The 22,019-nt window shown below is 38.2% G+C and overlaps 1 protein-coding gene across 1 annotated transcript; it reads left to right on the top strand.

The window, feature by feature from the left end:
• The first annotated feature begins 4,666 nt into the window (after positions 1-4,666).
• On the top strand, positions 4,667-18,428 carry si:ch211-216l23.2 (uncharacterized protein LOC565061 homolog). Its single transcript, XM_034685886.1, has 9 exons — positions 4,667-4,909; positions 5,096-5,182; positions 7,542-7,615; positions 8,797-8,920; positions 12,960-13,159; positions 15,126-15,404; positions 15,540-15,710; positions 16,000-16,245; positions 17,014-18,428. The coding sequence occupies exons 1-9, from the start codon at positions 4,848-4,850 to the stop codon at positions 17,052-17,054; spliced, it is 1,284 nt and encodes a 427-aa protein (XP_034541777.1). The 5' UTR covers positions 4,667-4,847; the 3' UTR covers positions 17,055-18,428.
• The last annotated feature ends 3,591 nt before the right edge of the window (positions 18,429-22,019 follow it).

Genomic DNA, 22,019 nt, shown 5'->3' on the forward strand with positions numbered 1-22,019 from the left:
TGTGCCCGTTGAGAAGTTTGGCCCCAGTGGGGAATTGCCTCTACTGCGGGTAGGTTTCAGACAAGAGGATTAACAGCATGTTGGCTGAAAAATAGATACTTTCCACATCATATATAATATATATAACATAATAACTGTAAACGAAAAGTACGAGAATAAATTATTTTGTGTCAGAAAACACTGCACATGTACAGGGCAGGAGAGACATCACATAAATGCAACTATAAGAATTATTTTGTTATTGCACATATAAAAGAACTAAACAAAACATTGCTTTTCAATAACCCGAGCCAAGATATAACAGGTAAATTCAATGATAAAACTAACCACTAACACGTTATGTGCAGGAGGAGCCAAAAAAAAACAGGCTTGTCGAGTGGCCCTTCAAAGAAAACAATCAACACAAAGACAAAGTATCGGTGTAGAACAGAATACATACATACAAAACAAAAAAAAGATTAATAAGAGGGAGTAATATTTAAAACAATGATGGAAAAAAAAGGAGGGAAAGTTAAAGAAAAACAAAAAAAAAACTTGTGTTTATAAGTTAGGAAAGTAGGGAGAGTGTGTGTTTGTAAATATGCATTAAAAATTCATATCATGTTGTATTACTTAACTCACCTAGAAAGTGTATGGTTTGTTTCTTGAATGAGTTGAAATTTGTGTTAATTGTTATATGACCAGGTAAACTGTTCCAAAAGCGAGGGCCTCTGTATCTGATGGAAACAGAGAAAAGGTTGTCCGAAAGAAAGCCTAAACCTTTATTAAGGCCAATTCAAGTATTTTGAAGATATATCAAGTATTCAAAGCAGATAAACAGAAAGGATGCTTTTATAAATCTTAAGTCTGAAACAACAAACCTGAGGATAAAGCATAATTTCTCACTTATGCTTATAGTTGTTGGCTCAAGAGTTCAGATGTTGGTGAGGAACAACAAGTCTTGTTGTCTCCAATAGCTTCCAAGATGATGACATATTCAAGAAAAACAAAACATTTATCTCATAACATTGGCTGCTAGATTGTGTGGGTAAATGTCTGAATATGATGATGTGAATTATATATTTTTGGATGGAAGGGTATGTCTGTATGCTTGCTATGATGACCATAGGGAAACAAGCACTTTCATGGAACTGTAAAACATTGAGAAAAATTCAAAGGCTGAATCAGTGTCTTTACCAGCCACTGTTTCAGTCCACTAGGTGGCGGTGGTGTGCTTTGGCTTTTTCATCCCACAACTCAAAGTGTAAAGCCCAAATTATTGTCTGGGGTATCAGGACTTATAGTATACTGTGGGCACTACAGTGGGTATAGAGGAAGATGGGTATTCATGAGTGTGAATCTGCAAACAGCACTAAGCTGTGTACTGTGCCTATTGAATGTCACTTGCATGTACAAAGAGCAAAGAGAACAGCTTTATGTACTGCTTTATCATATATTGGAATTCAGAGAGGAATGATGTGACTGAATGCCTACCAAACCGGCAAAGATTGAAAGCAGTCCTGTGCTTTATATCTACTACCGGTTTACTCCTTTGATAATACCAATAAAGTCTGCCCATTTACCTGTATCCTGCTCATATCAAGACATTTACAAAGAACACAAAAAATCACATGTTTAGAAATATGTTTAATGTATGTCAAAGAAACTGACTGTCTTTCACTTTTTAGTCCAATTAAATTACCTTCCCCCCCAGGAAGAGATGATGAAGGATTCAAAACCTGGGTTGAAGAGGGGTTACAAAAGATAGCAGACATTTACTATCAACAATTACAGAATAGAAAGTAATCAAATCATTTAAATATTTACAACTAAGAAACATCATTAGAATGTGACAAAATCAACCATTCCCTGTTCTGTCAACAGAAGAAATTATGGTGAAGGATTGCTGGGGGAAGGCTTAATTTCCAAAATATATAGATGTCTGGTAGATAAATAATCAGAAACATCCGAAAAAAAAAGCCATAGGCATGGAGAGGAGGCTTGCAGGACAATATCACGACTGAGGAGTGGAAGAGGGTCCTTGCAGAGGCATTATCACTAACTATTAATTCACACCCTTAAGCTACTGCAGTATAAACTGGCTTATGATTATATGACTCCAGAGGTACTTAACACAATTAATAGTGCCATACCACATGTGTGTATTAAATGTAAAGATGAAGTGGGTATACTTCTTGACTGGCTTTAGCAGTGCACTCAAATAGTTAAGTTAGAATAGAATAGAATAAATCTTTATTGTCCACCAAGGTGGAAATTTACCTTAGGTTCTCCCAATACATAATGTGGCCACAAGAACATTCATGCAATCACAATCAAACAGGACAGCTAAATTACACATTAAAAAACGACCATGTTATGTCAGGGATTCGATCTCATCATTTATTTTGAGAGGTTGAGAATGTTTATTTCACCTGGGATGAATTACTTCTTGAACTGTTTTAAGTTGTCAGAGGTTTTAGTGCCTTCCTGAGCTCAGAGGTTCAAACTGACAGAAAAGAGGATGGGAATTATCTTCTATGATACTCTGTGCTTTCTTCCTTGTCCTGTCAGTAAATAGTTAAGACAAATGTTTTTGTGGTTTGCACACTATCTTATATGTCATTGATACAATCTTAGAAAGTGTTTATTTCTACAGTTCAAGTAACCGTACCAGGCAGGAAGGTGGAAAGTTAAGACACACTCAACAATAAAATGAGAGCACAAGGTCAGCGGCAGGCCGCGCCCCCGGAAGTTCTTAGAAGAAGTGAAAGAATGCATTCCAGATGTATACAACTAAAGCTCTTTCTATTACGAATCCTGTATATCAAGCTAACAATAACATAAGATGGAATGATTAAACATTGTTAAATTGTGCCTGTTGTTAGCCAAAAGAGTTATTGCTCTAACATGGAAAAGATAGTTGATGTCATGGATAGGTACATGGATACTCTTCCCTTGGAAAAGAATCACTCATGCTGTGAAGTAAACAATCTTTAATGACATCTGAGGCCCGTTCGTTCATTCATTTTCAAGATAAAAATGATCCCATTGAAACAATAGGGAATGAGCCTTGAGGGGCCCCTGTGCCATTCATCTGGACTAAATGTGAAATGTAATATTGTTGATTGTTGTAAACCCAAAGACTGTTATCCCAGCCAAAAAAGTTCCTAAGCCAAGAATCTAATAATCTATATGTGTGTATAAGTATGTTGGTTGATGTTTGTTATGTAATATGTATTTCCCTTTTTTTTCTAAATATATAGATAATTAATCACTTAAATTATGTATTTTTGTTAAACACAGGAGATTGTCAATAGTCTGTGTATTGTGATCCATGGTTTGTATTTGATTGGGGTAAGGAATTAATGTGTTGTGGTTTTGTGTGTTGTTGAGGATGTTCTATGGTATTTCTCAATCAGAGTCCCTCCACTTTGGAACAACCTCCCCGAGTAAATAAGGCTCACAGAGTCAGTGACATCTTTTAAATCTCTTCGTAAGACCCATTTTTACAGACTTGCTTTTCTGTGATTTCATCCTTTTAACTGCTTTTTGTTTTCATTTGTCATTATTTTAGTTTATATCCAATTAGTTCATAGTTTTAATTTTATTTGATAACTTTATCTGATTATTATTTTATTTGTTTAAATATTTAATTTATTATTTTATTGTTCTTAATGTATCCATTTCCATTTCCCGCTTTCTCCATTGTGATGACATCTTGTTCTTAAATCATTTTTATCATATTATCCTTTAATGCTTTTATTTACTTATCTATCTTTATTTATTCATTTATTTAAAAAAAAAAAACTCTTTCACAATGATTCATGGTCTACTGTCTCCCCACTTTACTCTGTTTGATTTGCGTTTATTCTTTTTAATCTTTTGTGTTTGCATGTCTACAACTCCTACACTCCTCTCTGTCTGTAAAGGTTTATTTTGCCTTTTAAATCCAGCCATGCTTTGTCTGTCAAAACCAAGCAGCAATCTCTGGTCTAAAAAATATGAGTCCAATGCTGAAGTGCTAAAAACTGCAATTCATTGAGGATCCGCTTGAGGCTGGCTCCGGAAGTACCGGAAACCACATACAGACCAATTCGAAAAAGACAATCTTTACAGCAGAAATAAACATGTTTACAGCCTGGTACAAAAACAAGTGTAGTCTGGATAGCTCATTTCTCGAATCGGGGTGAATTGGTTTCTAACGCGGCACTTTCGAAGATATTGAGATTACAAGTCTTCCAATGAGAGACACAGCTGACTTGATTGACATACGGGAACACTGTAGCTGTCGACAAGGACGCTCAAAGCCCGCCTCTTTACGTCACAATCGCTCGACAGCAACAAATTGGCTTCCGCCAACGATTGGCCTCAAAACAGTGCTTCAGAAACAGATGGGTGACGTCACGGATACTACATCAATATTTTATAGTCCATGGTCAAAGCACTTTGCAAAGATTTGTTTTTAAAGGTGCGATACAAATACATTATTATTATTATTATTATTATTATTATTATTATTATTATTATTATTATTATGTGTATTATTATGTGTATTATTATGTGTATTTATGAGCACAGGTGGAGTGTTCAACCGTAAAAAAATGATAATAAAGGCACTGGTGGTAAAAAGAAGAAATACATTGATACCAAGACTGACCAATGAGAGGCAGCAACGAGCTGGAGGTAACCAGACAGCCGGACGTATAAGCAAGAAGAAGAAAAGGCACACCGCCTCCTCTCCACCTCCTCCGGCTGTTCCTCCTCCTCTTCCTTCTACAAGGATAACTGTGTGGTGTTTATTAGGTGTTTCTTCTCTACCTGTGTCTAACAGCAGAGCTTGGTTTCGGCTTGGTGGCAGCGCAGATGACATGTCGTCCTGGGCTAAATCGTCTTCAGCTGCCCGGCGGCAGCAGGCTAACCCGAACGGAAGGTGAGCTCATACTTACTGTAATGGGGTTAGCATCTCACCGCTAACATGAGAGCTAGCAGGCAGAGCAACAAACAAAACAGTGTGGGCTGTACCCATAAACACACGCCCCAGCTCTCTGTCCATTAATGGGTGCAAACATTGATGAAATTTGATACAGCATGTTGAAAACTCCGGCATGTGTTGCAGTGCTCAACAACTTCGTCTGTTCCGGAGAACAGCGCCTTACCCGAGCAGAGAGGACAGGACCGAGGAGCTCAAAGATGCCCTGGACAGGTGCCTACAGCCTTTCATTCATTCACTCAGTTAAACATGGAGTTGTCTCAACAAAACATTGTAATGGTAGCTAGTTGATGCTACTTAATCCCTGTGGCGCAGTTAAAAACCAATGGGGAAACTCAGTTGTTACAGCAACCCAGACATAAGTACAATCAAGAAGAAGTTCCAATTAGTAAAATAAAATAAATTAGTCAAATAAAATACTTAAAAATAGATAGATATAATCCAATTTAGATATATACAATGTTACAAATGGAATTTAGATAAATACAAATGTTACAAATGGAATTTAGAAGAATACAAATGTTACAAATGGGTTAAATAGCAGTAATTACAGGCAGTATTAAAGATGTTACAGTAGTGACAGGTTGACATGGTGTGATTATGGTTGGTTATGACAGATTAAGCAATAAATAAATATGGGTATATGATATGACCATAAGTTGTAGTAAAAAATAATAATGTAATATAACATATTATAATATAGCAGCGTGGTGCAGTCTGTGGCCTCCATTACTGTTTAACAGTCTGATGGCGGTGGGCACAAAGGAGCGCCTTAAAGTGTTCAGTCTTGCACCGTGGAGGGATGATGCGCTGACTGAACAAGCTCCCCATCAACCACAGCTCATCATGGAGAGGGTGAGAGGGGTTAGTTTAACTAAAGGCAACAATTGTTGAGGGCCGTCTTTTGTTCCCAAATCTCTTTTAATGTGTATGTTCCATTGGCATGCATGTAGTGAGGACTTTGCCAAAGCATTAAGTGATAGCCACATTAAAATACAATAAAAAAGATAAACAAAAACAGGAAAAGTGACATTGTCCTCTCTGTGTGTGTGTGTGAGACTGACTGCAGAAAGTGCAGTTTCAGGTCTTACTGTTTGTATGTTCAGAAGGTGTTTGTATGTATCTGTGTGTGCATTCGTTCACTTCTGTGTTCTTTTCCTCTCCATTCAAGAATAAGTTAAAGCTGCTGTTGGTAGTCACAGAGTAAACATCTGTTCAGAGAGAGGGACTTTGAATGTCAACACTATCCCTCCCAACCAGATTTCCTCTTAGCCTCCCAACACAGATCGGCATGTGCAGTCATGATAGTGCCGGACTCATAACCTATTGGAGGAGGTAGTAGGGGCTGCCCCTTGACCAATCAGACAGAGGATTGGAGATTAGCTATGATTGGTCCGTCATAACGGGAACGAGGGGAATAATAACATTGCTTGATACATAGGCATTGGAAAACGCAGAGATTTCGCAATAGTCCCAAATTACTCCACTTACCAATCAGTATCGATGGACATTATGACCTTTTCTCCATACCCAGCAGAAAACAGTAAGGTTTTTCACACCATTCCTACCAACAGCAGCTTTAATGGACTAGGGAAGATGTATAAAGACATCAACAGCATGACCTGTCACATTCAGATGTTAGCACTCAGCTCATTAACATTACACTCAAATTTGAGGAAAGTAGAGAAAAAAAGTCATTTTGTTAAACCTGACTGAAGTTAATGTTTAAAGATCAACCATCAAGAGTTAAGATTCATATTTTAAAATGTATCACTCAAAGCTATGCGTAACTTTTAATGTGTAGTCAAAAGCTTAGTATGGAAATGATTGGGATTTTATTTAATGTTGACCAATGAATTATTTCTGTATTGACCTTGCTGCAGAAGTTTGATACCAAAGGATCAATTCAGGTAACATTTTAAGGTTATTATTGTGTAGGTAATCTTTTTGTCTCAAAACAACCTAGAAAAAGTGATCCATGCTTTTGTCTCGTCCCACCTTGATTATTGTATCTCCCTGCATCCTGGAATCAGCCAGTCAGCCTTGTCCTGCCTCCAGTTGGTCCAAAACACTGCAGCCAGGTTTCTGACTGGTTCCAGGAAGAGGGATCACATCAGCCCTGTCTTGGCTTCCCTCCACTGGCTTCCAATTTGCTTCAGAATTGACTTTTAAGGTTTTGCTATTTGTTTTTAAAGCCCTGAATGGTAAATTAACTAACATAACTGAATTAAACTGTCATCTGCTGTTTTGTCTCCGATCAGGCGTACATCTGTTACAAAGAAAACATTCTTGTAGCATCAATGATTCTTCTATAAGTAACTGTAGAGCACTTGAGGTTGTCATTCCTCCATATAATACTAAATTCCCCCCGTATGTTCACTCAAGAAACAAAACGTACAAAGTGTCTGCTCTTTAAAGGCCGGCCCCAACCTGACCTTACTTACTTTAAATATTTTCTTAGGAGACATAACCTCAGGTCTTCTGAAACCCTCAGTCAGGCGTGCCTTTGCCATGCTGTCATCATGAGAATGTTTGATTATTTAATCCTTCTGTTTAACTTGTTTTCTTTCAGCTATGAGGAACTCGAGCAAATACAAAACTACAGTGCGAATGTGAAGTATGAGAGCTACAAGCATCAGCCAGCTGGTAAGGCTTCTTCTTGCAGTCACTCTGAACCCATCCACACAAAGACACTTTTATTTATTACAACTCCTTGTTTGAATTTTTAGTATTTAAATATGTTTTGTCTTGCCACTGGACTGCTTCAAGTAAACCTGCCTTTCTACTAGTAACTGGTACCTCATTTGATTTCACTTTTAAATATCCCCGTTGTTTCCAAGTGCATGTTGATATCCCATTAGCAGTGGAAAGTAATTTAGTATTATTATTTTTTTTAACTTTATTTAGAAAGTTTTGAGATTATACAACATATAAACATAAACACACACACAGGACCATACTGAACTTGTACAGACAAAACCCCACATTAAAGCCTGGTTTATACTTCTGTGTCGCCTCTACACAGCAGTGGTCGACATGGACATGAGCACCACATACTTGTGCGTTGATATGTCCCGATGCGCAGCAATTCTCTGCCGAACGCTTGAGGCAGTGTGGTCTCTCTGATAGTCGAGTCGTCTGTTTCCGGCTACAATCTCTGTTTACTTTTTCACAGCGATTCAGAGCGTGTTATGTTAATCTACAGCCGATACATGTTGCTGTTTATCATACAGACATGATTACATGAAGAATAGAGAGGAGGAGATGAAATACATGGCCGATATGCAGGATCCCGGAAGTGCTGTAAATGAGGGAAATTCAATGCCGCCGAGTGGACCAATCACAGGGCTTGCGGTCCGCATTGATTCAACACATCGTTACATTTTGGGGGAGGTGCGCGTCGGCCACGTGCGTAAGCCTCTGCATAGGTATGGGAGCTACACAGACATCCGGTGATTCGACGCAGAAGTATAAATCAGGCAATCAGGAAAAAAAAAAGATAAATAAAGATTCAATGTATAAGCATCGTTAACAGCAGCAAACAGGCCAACCAAGTGGGCATCAATCAGCAGGCATCAGAGTCAGCTCTTCTATAAATTCAACAAATAGTAAATTAGTAAATTAGTCAGGGAAACCTCTCATGTCTGTATGTCTGATTTTCTCTAGTTGGAGCAGAGACAGCAACTTAAAGTCATTTAGTATTCATTGCAAATTAACAAAACAATCTGCTCTTTTCTCTTTCTGCAAACTCCCCACTCTCTTCATGCTGCACTACCTCCACTTCACCCTCACTTCCAACTCTTCCACCATCCTCACACACCAACTAGCCAAGCCAGAGAGCTGCACTCCAGCAGACAGACGTAAAGCTCTGTATCAGAGGTTCTACAGACAAGTGCAGGAGGACAGGAGGCCGGCCGACTGCGTGGTCCTCTCTGTCACCAACCAGTGCCTGTGAGTATTTCATAACAAAATGTAAATAGTGAGAAGTTAAAAGTTTTGGCATCTTGAATGTGCCAGATTAGACTACCATTCATTCAGTGAGACAAGCTCGATGGAAGGGACTTGATTGTTCATTTGTTGGGAGGGGTGGGGGCAGCTAAGGACATTCAGCTCTGTTATTAAGGCCCAGTCTTTAAAGTTAATACTCAATCTTTTGAGACTGAACTCTTTACCTGACCCACGTCCTCAAGTTGTAGAGCTGTGAATGCTGGATTTAGAGATTAGACTCCACGCATTGCTAACTGTATGTGCCTGCTGTCTTAACAAGGGGATATCGCAGGCTATTTCTAGTATTTCTACACAATTAAAGCCATCAGCACAGAAGGTTTGTGTTGATCCTCTCATGAATAATGAGGTCCACCTTCATTTCTACTTATTTGGATCTCACACACTTCCTACTTTACTTTGTTTGCTGCCAGTATTCAGCTGAGGGTTTCAGGTTGACTGCCGGAAAGACTTGCATTCAAATTCTCGTTCATACTTCAGACACTGAAGATTTGGGGATTGGCAGATGTAAGACCAGATAGGATATTGGGGTTGGTCCTGCTGTAAATGGCAACATTACTGTATAAGACATCAGATCCCTTAGATCGAATTCAGAAATGAACTAATGTGCTTTTTGAAGTGTCATTTGTGTTAATATGTTTGGTCTCCTACTCTTAATCTGTGCTGGGTTGGAAACACCATCAGTTCAGGCTGTTTTTGGGAGTTCCTTGTCCCTACCAGTCAGTTTCAGGAACCTGAGGTGTAATGAAGCTCTGAACTCCCCAACATGAAAAAGAATGTGAGGCATCCGATGTGAATGCATGTAGGAATATTGTCATATATTGTTAGTAGGGCTGTCAAAGTTAACACACACACACACACACTCTGGGATTAGGACCCTGGGCTCACCCTGTGTGTGATCAGGAAGTGCTGCAGCAGTAACACTGAGCAGAGATGGATAAAGAAACAGGTCTTTTGAATGTTCAGCTTCAAAGCCCTGCCAGATGGTCCTCTCAACAAGACCAAAGTTATTTGCATTTACTGTCGATGTGAATTGAGTCATCACCGGAGTACGACGAGTCTCAAATACCCCTTGAAAGCCAAGCACGTAGTTGATGCAGAGAGGACTCCTCCCCCTTTCTAAAGTTGCCTCTGTTACAAACTGTACAGCGTGGCCTTTATTCTCCCCCATGTGAGGATAGATATAATTACATTGTGTGAGATTATTTGCTTTAAGTGTGATGGATCCAGGGAATGATCATTGAGTGATGGAGTATTTAACTGATTCATGTAGGCTGTGTGTTGTGATGTTTGAGGTCCATCTTTTTGTGTGGAGCTGCTTAAAAATAGGGGATGTTTAGTTAGCTTTAACAAGGTGAAAGTGGGACTCCAAAAATGTGTTAGTATTGATAAGCAATGTTACATTCAGGTCAATAAGGCCATCTGTTGTTGCTTCTTGGACTTGAGTTTACCATGTTATGTTTTCAGAATATATATTGGCACCTGTGGTACCTTTGAGATTACTTTGTACAATGGTTCTGGAAAGTATTGGGCATTGTTTTGGATTGTTGCAACAATAGTAGATATACATTTCAATACAGCAAGCATATTTGTCCACTTCCATGTTGATAAGAGTATTTAAATGGAAAAATATCCTTTTAAATGTATTTTTTAGACAAGATAGAATATGTGCGATTAATTTGCAGTTAATCTAACTATGGGACAATCCTGCGATGAATCACATTTTTTAAATGTTATTTAACAGCCCTAATTATAGTAAGTGTGGTTGACCTTAGAGGAGCACTTATGAGCAACAGGTGGCTCATGGATCAGGATTTGATTCAAGAGATTGTACTGTTGAAGGAAACCAGACAACAACTGTTTGTGTGTACTTCACTGCCTCAGTCTGTTTCTTAGGTACACTGAGCGTCACATGGAGGTAGTAAATCATCCATTTCATCATACCAAATAAACAAAGAAAACAATGATGGGGTTATCTTTGTGAGGGCTCTACAAGACCCGTGTGTTATCTACCTTTGCCTGGAATGTGTCTGCCTGTCCAGCCAAGATGGATATGTGATTTCTGACAGGCCCTTCTTTGTTTCTCCCCGGCTCACAGCACAACACAGGACTCATGTCACCTTGCTCAAATGTCTATCAATGTTATCTCGCCATTCCTGGTAACCTCAGGAGCCCTTTTTGTCAAAAGGGACAAAAGGGGGCTGATGAAAAACCAGTTCCACAAACAATAGATCCACTTCATTTAAAGGGCATATTTAAAAGCACCAGACCTGTTCTGAAACATTTACACACGTAATCAGATCTACTTTTAATCATGCGTATCGACTCTTATGCAGTCAGTGCTGTCATTTTGATGTTCAAACAGTAACCCCTCAAAACACCTTTCTACAAACACCTGACAGTTTGTAAATACATTCTTATTTAAATCCCATTAAATCTCATGTATTCACTGTGCAGTACATATCAAATGTGAAATTAAAACACACTTTATTTCTTAAAATACTTCTATAGTTACCAACAGTGACATGGACTACACACACACACACCTCAAACATTATTTTTTCATGATAAAAGAAAACCACCAAATGAATCTCCTGTTACCACATTTGGTGACAAATAACTGAACATTGTAACATAGTTTAAAGTCACCACACAATGATACATCAAGAAGTGATTTATGCACATGATACTAAGATACAAATAACAAGAAGCAGGTTGTGTCAGACATGTCGTGCTGCGTCTGCACGTTAGACTAACACGAACAAGTTAGACTAACACTGCTTTGTTCCTGATTGATTTTTTACACATTTTAAGTTTACAGTGGCGACAACAGGCAGGCAATCAACAGACAGTCCTGCATTTGTGCCATAAATAAAAAACAATGTTGTTTGGATTTCTTATTTGAATTTTTAAGTAAAAAATAAACATTGATTTCACTGAGCTGTATTACCTGGATTGTAAACAAGTAAAATCCATAAAATATAATTATAATAATTATACATTTTATTTAAAGGTGTCTTTCAGAGCACTCAATGTCACCTTACAGGGCAGATACTTTTGATGTAGAATATAAAAGCTGTGAAGATGTTTATTTTGTAGCTCATATGCTATGGCAACATTTTACCTTTTTTCTGGGACAAATGAGCTAATAGCTCCAAGACAGTGTCCTAAAAAACAAAACAATTGTAATCGGAAGATGATCCATTTTTGAATATTAACTTATCAAAACAGTGCAACTCTAGTATTGATATGGGTGATAAATTCCAGCCTTCTGCACACTTAGATTGAACAACAAAGACAAACTGCTAACTATGCTATGTACAAACAGATGCATGCATTCAGGACTGTTTTGCCTTTATTTTCCAACAACTTGTCTTTTCTATAACTCTAACTATTGTACTGGTGAAAATCAGCTATCTCTGCCCTTTTTTTCTAATCATGGATTCAATATTACACAAGGTGTAGGAATAATAATTTTAAAACATGACATTTACTGTTTTTGCTTTAGAAGGGTGTTGTGAAAAAAATCAACACAACCTACCCCAACTCCTATACCTAATCAAAAGACACTGTTCAACTGAGCGGTCTCAAACACATGCAAAGCTGGTCGCTGCTACATCACGTTCAAAAGTTTTGGTAAACCTTTTTCCTTTGGCAGTAGGACCACATTTTAATGCAAATTTATATCCAACTCTTTCAAAGCTCCCCACATGAAATACACTTTCCTTTTTCACCTGCTGTTGCATTAACACTGACTACCTACTACAACACCACGCACATCAATTAGATATTCAAAAATGTAGGTTGTCCCTGCAGAAAGCTCCACATGAGGCTTAATGTGTTTTGTTGAAACAGACTCGTGTTTACTTTTTGTTTTGTTTTAGCCTTCTGATCCTCTCAGAAATAATTTAGGTTTCTCCATATGCCAGCTGAGTCACATAACAAAAAATGTCAAGTTAACAAAGTGTTTCTCTTCCTCTCAAAGGGATTACCCCAAATCGCTAAGCCAGTGCTTGCAGGAGCGTGGCCTGTCAGTGGAAATGCTCTACCTTCAGGCGGAGTCGGGCCTGACCCGGGCCCTTCAGGATGTCCGAGCAGAAGGCTCCCCGTTATGTATTCTGGTGGAGCAGACAAACATAGCTCTGTCCTCCTGCACTGTTATCATATTCTCAGAATCCCTCAAAAGTAAGTCCCACCCCCTCATTGCTTCAAGCTCAGCCAAACAAACTCACTTAAAACCCTGAAATTATTTTGAACCAACAATTACATGTCTTGCACAACAAAATAAAGATTCAACTTCCAACCCGTCTTTAAAACTAAAATTCAGAAAGACTTAATGTTTATGCAGATGACTTAAAAACATTCAGTAATGGAAACACCCAAAGGACAGTTCTGCACTCAATTGTTGACACATTTCTAAGCCAAAAAATCCTCCATCAAATTAACAAAATATTTATCGAGTACATACATCAATGACAGGTGACACTTTTATCTAAAGCATCTTACCAAAAGTGCATAAACCATATTGGGAAAAAATGGAAGGAATCTTTCTACTGGCACACACTTCACATAAACGTATGAAATTAAAAAATTAAAAAAACAGACCAAAACTAGAAAAGCAGATATCTAAAAGGAACAGGCCCATGTTTTGGTTTGGCTTCTAAGCCCCAGAGTTAGCTGAGGGAATACAAACCATTCTATATTTGTCTAAAAAATGTATCTAATTAACCTTACTTTTATATATACAAAAACTAAAAGATGGATTTAATAAAGTGAAAAATAAATCCAATTCAGACTGTTAATATTCATGCAATGACCTACATACACTCACACAAAAGAAAATAACAAACAAATATTTAGCAGAACTACATTCACTTTTGCCATTGATTAAGTTGTAATCATAGTTTGTGGGAATACATATCACTTAGTGTGGATAAGCATCATGTTGTAACAAAGTGATACCTTTAAAGCATATATTATGCACCCACAAGTCTACTCAAAACAAACTACAAGTGTGTCAAGATTATTCAACCATGTGCAGCTCTCAGCAACTTCAGACACAAACTAAAACGATCCAAAATAAGACTTCTTGAAGACTGATTAACAACACAACAATTCAATCAATAATGTTGAATTCAACATAATCCTTAAAGCATATATAATATTATATCAAAAAATAACATGATGATTTATTTAATCAGGTAATTAAATACACCTATCCGCCATAACTTTATGACCACCTGCCTAATACTGTGTCGGGTCCCCTCAGGACCAAAGCAGCTCTGTCCTGACCGGACATCCGAAGTCCAGGAAGTCATGAGGTAGGGTCTCCCTGGATTGTCCAGAACGTCAAACAGATACTGGATTGGATTGAGATATTGGGAATTTAGTAAAGACCATTATTGTGTCCAGACCACCTTCTTCCATTGCTCTGTGGTTAAATAATGATGCTCAAGTGCTTATTGTCTGTGCACAGGCCAGACTTCACTCCCAACTTGCGTCAGTGAGCCATGGCTGCCCATTAGCGTATTGCAGGTTCACCGCTTTTCCTTCCTTAGACCACTTTTGGTAGGTACTAACCACTGCAAACTGGTGACACCCTACTTGCACTGCAGTTTTGGAGATGCTCAGACCCAGATGTCAAGCCATTAAATATTGGCTCTTGTCAATTTCCGTGCCTTCTCCAGATCCACTGTAAGGATCAAGTGTTAAGTACACAATCAATGATATTCCCTCCCTCTGTCAGTGGTCATAATGTTATGGCTTCTAGGTGTATAAATCATGTAAGGTTAAGTTATTGTAAAACTGAATTTTGTTAAATACACATCTTACAAATAAGTTATTAAGATGCAAAAAAGTAAAAGAAAAATGATAGTGAAAAATAAACGCACACATTTACACAAATTGCGCACATGGCCCTTTCAAAAAATATAAACCCTCATTAAAATAACTATTCAAAAGTATGACACACCAAAAGAACCGATTCAATCAGCTGAACTTGCTGATCACACAATCTCATTTCATGGTAAATTCATTTTAGTGAGTGTTTCTTTTCAGCTACTTCTAGGGGTTGGGGTTTGTCTTGTTCCACCTCTCTCTTCTAATCCAGTCCCCTGACACTTCAGCATTAACATTCCTATTTTCCTCCCAGTCCACCGAAACATGCCCAAAGACCAGGCCATGGACTTTGTCACAGCAGAGTACAGTCGTGGACTTGTCAAAGAGCGCCCGAAGAGGGACCCTGCAGACCTCGCTGCACAAGCGTCACAGCTGCTGGACGACTTTCTTGAGCGAGAAAAGATCGAGCGCCACACTGTTCCCTCTGAAACCCGTCCTCTCCTCATGCTGTTAGCTGAGGGGGTGCACCTCTACACCGAAGAGCTGGAAAGCATCTCAGAGTATGTGCGTACCCGACTGGAGCACGTACAAGGTGGGGCACTGATTATAGTGTAGCACTAGAAGCGCCGAGGCTGGTGCTTTGTCTGTTCAGCTCTTTCCTTCTCTTTGCTGCTAACCTTTTCTGGCTTCTGTTTTTTTAAGTTGATCTTCTTTTGTTTATTTCCAGTCTCAAACACAGAGGGACAGAGGGGTAACATGTTACCCCCAGGACTTGGAAAACCACCTCCTCTGCTCCCCACTCCACCTGGGCCCCCTCAGCCCCAGTCTCAGGCCGGAGCAGGGGGCAATTTGATGGACCACCCGTCATCTTCACCCTCTCCTCTCCTGCCCTCACCAGGTGAGACTACAGGTTTGACTAGGCTTTTAAAAGGGTCTTGGGAGAAAGATCAAAGATGTAGGATCCACAAAAGGAAATCTTGTATCCTCCTTGTGTTATTAGGGAGTATTTTAGTGCACATAAGCTTGTATTTCCTGCAAGACACTCATCTCTCAGGCTTTTAATTCATTTTGTTTACACTTTGCATCAATGATCATAACTTGATCTGAATTGAATCTCATCTCATCCTGCCATGAGGTCTTTACATGATCTATTTTTATTCAGACTTTTCTTCTGTCCTTCATTTTAGGCTCTTATCCAAAAACCAAACCCCCTCCACTGCTGTCCTTGCATAGACCTCCCTGTCCCTCGTTGGGGGCTCCACCATCACGAGGCCTTCTGTCCTCACACAGTCCCTTTGGCCCTCTCCCATTGTCTCGTGGGCCCCTACTCCATCATGTTCCTCCATACCATCCAGGCCCCAGGGGCCCTCATGGGATTAGAGGGGGCCCTCCTACTTTGAAGAGTTCACGGCCTCCACTTCTTGCTTCTCCAGGTGGGTCTTTACGTTTTTTAACCCCATGATGTTTATCCCCTTGATTTTCTTCTTGTCTTAGTTTAAAAATATAAAAATTCCTGGGAAAAAATATTAAGAGATCACTGCAGAAATATGTTTTCACCTTGTTCTACTACTTAAAGGTATGTGCTAAATTAAAATGAACATTTTTGTTTTATTGAACACAACTTTTCTCCATATCCCCAAAACTCCAAATAAAATATTCTCATTGAGGTCTTTAGTTTACATCAGATGACGACTGGTTAAGATAATAGAAAAGCAGCACACTTAGAACTTGTTATACAAAGTAAAAACAAGCTCATATTTATTTTTAAACAACAGAACACATTTTTTACTCAGGACGCATTCAGAGTTATTAGGTGTAATAACCCTGATATTTAATCACAGCCCTTGTGTGTCTTGGCATGTTCTCCAGCAGTCACACACTGCTGTTGTGTCAAGTTATGCTGCTCTTGATGCAAAAATTCAAGCACCTCAGTTTTATTCTCTGGCTTGTTGTGTTATCACCAAATCAGTACTTCATTATGGGGAAAGAAGTTTGCCTGCATTGAAATTCGGCTACACTGGAACAGAATAGCTCGTGTGCATGCAGAGTCGTGATTTAAGGGAACATTTGGAAAGACCTTGTGGTTTTCTCTGAAGCTGTATACAGAGCAAAACAAGTACCACCAGTTAAAAACTTCATTTCACTTAATCATGTAGCACGGTTCTCCTATATATTTTTCTCCTTTCTCTCTCTCGGACCAGGTCCCCCTCATCCTCTTCAGAGACCAAACGCCCGTCACTAAGACGGACAGACATCCACACACACTGAGGCACACACACACTGTAACACATGCAAGCCTGAAGATGACACCCAACTCCAGAAGAGACCCTATGTGGGGGTTGGCAACTGTTTGGATCTTCCTTTTCTTTTTGTAAAGAAGTTAACCCCACTCAGTAAAATGAAAAAGGTGTCAAAAGATAAATATTGATAAATGTATTGTGGATGAGTTGATGGAGGATGTGTGGAGTAATGAAAAAGACTGATATTTAGTATGTTTTCCACAATGCCTTCGGTGAACTTGTTCGTATTTCTCTTTTTTTATTGTTTGGTGATTCTCACCCAGAGAAAGATGGTGTGGTGACAGTGGCAGGATAATCCTCCCTACCATGTGTCATGATGGTGCTTAAGTTTTCACATGGGGTTAAACAGACAAACTAAAAATCTGTTCACACATTGGTAGGGCTGTGAGTCTGAAAGAGCCCGTACATTGTTTTTATCTAAAGATGCAGTGTGAATCACAGAGGTGTTGCCTGGACCTAAAAACAATAAACTATCCATATGTTGATGATAAAAGTAGTTTTGCATTAAATATCAGGAGGCAGCTTAAAATGTTTGCAGGATTACTAGAATAAACAATTCGACCGTACTTCACATTAAATATCTTTCACTGCAGAACACACACAAAGAATAGCTTCACTACTGCAGACCTGGCAAAGCAGGGTGAGCTGGTTTCACATTAAATGAGATAATTGCATTCACTCTCATTTTTTTAATTCAGGGAAAATGATTCTACTCTGTAAAATACCCTGGTTTGGTTGTCAGTAGTCATGTGCAGCACTCTGTGGCATTAGTGTAGTGAAGATAAGGCAGCAGTTCACTGATGAAGTCATCCTTCTGCGTCACTGTAAGTCAACACTTCACAGCTTGGATGTGTTTGTTGCTTTGGTGTGAAAATGACTGAAGGCATATGTTCAAAAGTGACTGCAAGTTGTTTTTTTCCACATTTAGATGGAACTATGGAGGCTTAACGATTCACAGATTACACAGAGAATGAGTGACAGTCTGTGAGAACAATCCGTCTTCAAAACATCTCTTTTTTTTTTCCTTTTAGATATTTAAGGATGAGGATTGTTTAGTCCTGTACTTGTTTTTAATATGTATATAAACTGTTTATATTTGGATTGTGAAAGTTAAATGGTGAACAAAATTGCCCAGTCAGTTATTTTTCCTGGATGTATAGCAGTGTTAATGTTACAACTACATAGAGGAAAACTATCATTTCAAAGGAAACGTCTGCAAATGTTGAAGTATTGTTCTGGTCTGACAAGCGTTTCACTATGACTTCTTTTGTTAAAGAGAGCATGACCCTTCATAAATAAAGAGACATTCAAGAAAACATGCTTCCTGTCATGAACAAGCGGCAACCTCCGGTCTCAAAATATAAGCTAGAAGTGTTATAAACTGCAGTTCATTGAGCGTCCACTTGAGGCTGGCTGCAGAAACACTGGAAACCACATACACGCCAATTAAAAAAAGACGATCTTTACAGCAGAAATAAACCTGTTTACAGCCTGGTTCAAAATGTGGTTTCAGTCTGGAGAGCTAATTTCTCTATCGGCACACACTTTAGGGGGTGTGAATTTTTCTTGTAATGCAACGGTTCAGAGGATATAAGGACTACAAGTTTTGCCCATTTAAAGACATGACTGACTTGACTGACAGTCGGGAACACTGAAGCTGTTGACTAGGAGGCTCAAAGCCCGCCTCTTTACCTCACGCTAACTCGCCAGCAGTTTGGTTGACTTCAACATTTCCAATATGGCTCCCACCGTCGATTGGTTTCAAAACAGCACTCAGAAACAGATGGATAACGTCACAGATACCATGTCCATTATTTATGCAGTCTATGACTATGATCATGACAGACTGGGATCTCTTGTGTGTATAAATGGTTTTTCTATTGGTTTTGCACATCAGTTTGTCCAGGAGATGGTGTAGTGACTCCATCATTTATGATACATGCAGCACATACAATCATCTCTGCTGAGCACACTGTTGTCAACAGAATTTGTCAACAATGTACAATACTGTGCTCTGAATTAGTTGTTTCTTGAGCAAGCAATTAGTGCAGCATTGTTGCAAAATCAGTGCTCAAAAACTACTTGAAAATCTCTCTTTTGTCTGTCGGTCAAACATTCACTACATCACATGCATTTTATTGTACGAATAATTCCCCTTCCAAAATCATCATCATTCTTAAAAAAATCCAGCTCTTTACTCAAGTAAAGTCTAAAAGAAATGGAAAGCTCTGGATTTGACTCTTCGCTATTTTGACTATTTGACTCTATTCACTACTCTTTGTCTTAAGAAGCCACCATTTGCTCCTGCAAAGAAATATCTTCATAGCATGATGCTGCCAACCTATCACTGTGGGGTTGATGGTGTTTCTTTTGATCTGTGGTGATTGGATTTCAACAAACAGTGTTCAGTATAATCGACAAAAAGCACAACACTGAATCTAACAGATCATCATAAACCACCTCCTGTCCTGTCTGCCTTCAGTTCTCAGCCCTGTCTGGAACTGAAACTCTTAATCAGCTCTTGGTTTTGTTGGACTAACGTTACTGTTTTCAATAAGATTAAAGGTGCATAGAAGTATTGTCTTTTAGTAAACTGCTGATTTGTTTATACTTTCCTTTAACTTTCAGATGTAGTTGTTTTTACAGTAGTAGTCAAAAGTACATCTCAAATATAAGATGGAGGTAGTTTAAAATGATCCCCCTAATAGTACAACATGAGTATACACATAAGAAAAATAAGATGACACTTAAGTTTGTCATGACAGAGGACTGACACAGTAGGAAACACAGCGTAAACACGGATGCTTTAACTGTTATGTACATGACAACAGGAGTGAGAACCTTGATGCAGACACACCTGCAGAAAGAAACAGTAAAACCTAAAGTTAACATTTGTTTGGTCTGCTTTAAATAATAATGAGATGCTCATAGTTTTACACTGAAACAGGTCTTGCTAACTCTAATCACACCTTTTGTTCATTACTATCCTTTTCAAGTCCTCTTCCAGCGTAAGCCCGAATTATCTGAAACCAATGTAGGGCTTTAGCAGTTTAGCAGCATACTCAAAGTTTCAAAGTAAAGGTGTCTGTTGAACAGGAAATACTGAGGATTATGTTAATTTTACATCAATTGTTAGCTGTAGCAATATTGTAGCTAGTTTGATGGCACATTTGATTTTTTTAATGTATTTAAGGGAAGTGATTCAAAACAGTCCAATCCACTGACTCTTAATGAGATCCATCTGAGGGTTTATAAGATAATGACGGGAAGTGATGAAAAATTAAATTCTATAATCATGTGTCAAGTGCAGTGGTGGACAAAAGTACATTTACTTGAGTACTGTACATAAGTACATTGTTTGAGTATCTGTACTTTACTTGAGTATTATTTTTGGGTAAACTTATTACTTTTACTCCATTACATTCAGAAGACAATTATTGTACTTTTTACTCCACTACATTTCTATCAATGCTCTAGTTACTCTCTACTTTAGCTTTGAAGTCAGCTCATGAATTTCCTTCTCTTTTCTGAAATCTGATCCCAAAGACAGCAAAATGTGTTTGTGTAGTTCTGTTTGTCTCAGTTTTGAACTAAAGAATGATACGTATCGTTTGAAATGTTCTCCCTGTTTCCCACTCTGCCCAAACACACAAAAATTCTCTGTCCAACCTGAGAAAGCGTTGAGCTACAGAACATTTGTTTCATTCCAGATGAACATTTCAAACTAAGCTGTCTATATTTGGAGTAACTTAGTTTGCGTTTTATTCCATGGTATAGTTTTTAGAGATTTCAAGTAATGGTTTCTAAATAAACATAATGTAAAAGAATGTACTCCTATGTAGTCTTGACAGCCATCATGCTTTGTGAAAATACAAAGTTTTTAGATTTTTTTAAGAAGTACTTTGAATACTTAAGTATTTTGAAGTACTTCTGTTCTTTAACTCATGTAATAATTTGACTGAACAACTGTAAAACATGTATTTGAGTAATATTTGACCTGGAGGATCTATACTTTAACTTAAGTAATGAAGCTGTGTACTTTGTCAACCACTGGTCAAGTGGTAGCAACTGAATGACTTTAAAGTCCTGTTTAACTATTGGTTTAACAATAACAGTCCTCACTGTATGTATGTTTTCAGCTTTTTGCTTTTTTAAAAATAAATCTTGACCTGATAAGTAAATATATAAAAAAAATTAATAATAATGTAAATAGATCTATTGTTCAATACAAGGAGTAAATATATGATTTTGAAATGTAGTATCAAGTAACATTATAAAAATGACAATTTCTAAACCAGAACTTCTGGAGTTACACAATGTTGGTTGTAATATTCATCTGCTGCTGTATTCACCTGGAGATTCAGGAAACTTTCTGGATCTTTTGAAACTTTATCCAGATAAATCTGTGAGGATTGTTTAAACTGTAGCCAGCTACTTCTTCTATTATTGAAAGGCAAAATAAAAAGTGCAGCAGCAAACAGTCTGGAGTGAATTCATCTCTGCACTGTGGAGTAATATTTAAAGAAGATGGGGCGATGAAAGTTTGCCTTTCAAACTGTAGATGGCGATGTGCATCTGCTGTTTTACCTCACACACAATCCAGACAGAACTTCTACACTTAGTATACACAAATAAAAGAGTTTACAATATTCAATCATCAATAATCATTGTGGGTTTCCTTTTTTTTTCATAAATGTCCTTGTGGTTAAGGTTCTCATTACAAAGTTATCTTTGCAGTTTGAACAAACAGACAACTTTACATTAATTTCTTATTTTGGTTACTCTGAAGCAGATTTTTAATCATATAACCTCTACAACATTTATTTGGCTCATGAAGACTTTAAATCTTTGTGTGCAGTAAAATCCAGCAGGTACTTAAAGCATGTCTTGGTGTTTAAGTTGTCTCC

Source organism: Notolabrus celidotus, chromosome 6 (assembly GCF_009762535.1).
Source record: "Notolabrus celidotus isolate fNotCel1 chromosome 6, fNotCel1.pri, whole genome shotgun sequence".
NCBI lineage: Eukaryota > Metazoa > Chordata > Actinopteri > Labriformes > Labridae > Notolabrus > Notolabrus celidotus.

Excerpts from the sequence above, each read along its gene's own strand:
- si:ch211-216l23.2 (XM_034685886.1), top strand. The coding sequence starts at position 4,848 with ATGTCGTCCTGGGCTAAATCGTCTTCAGCTGCCCGGCGGCAGCAGGCT. Across the intron at positions 7,616-8,796 it reads CTACAAGCATCAGCCAGCTG|CCAAGCCAGAGAGCTGCACT; the intron begins GTAAGGCTTCTT and ends CACACCAACTAG. Across the intron at positions 15,711-15,999 it reads TCCTCTCCTGCCCTCACCAG|GCTCTTATCCAAAAACCAAA; the intron begins GTGAGACTACAG and ends CCTTCATTTTAG.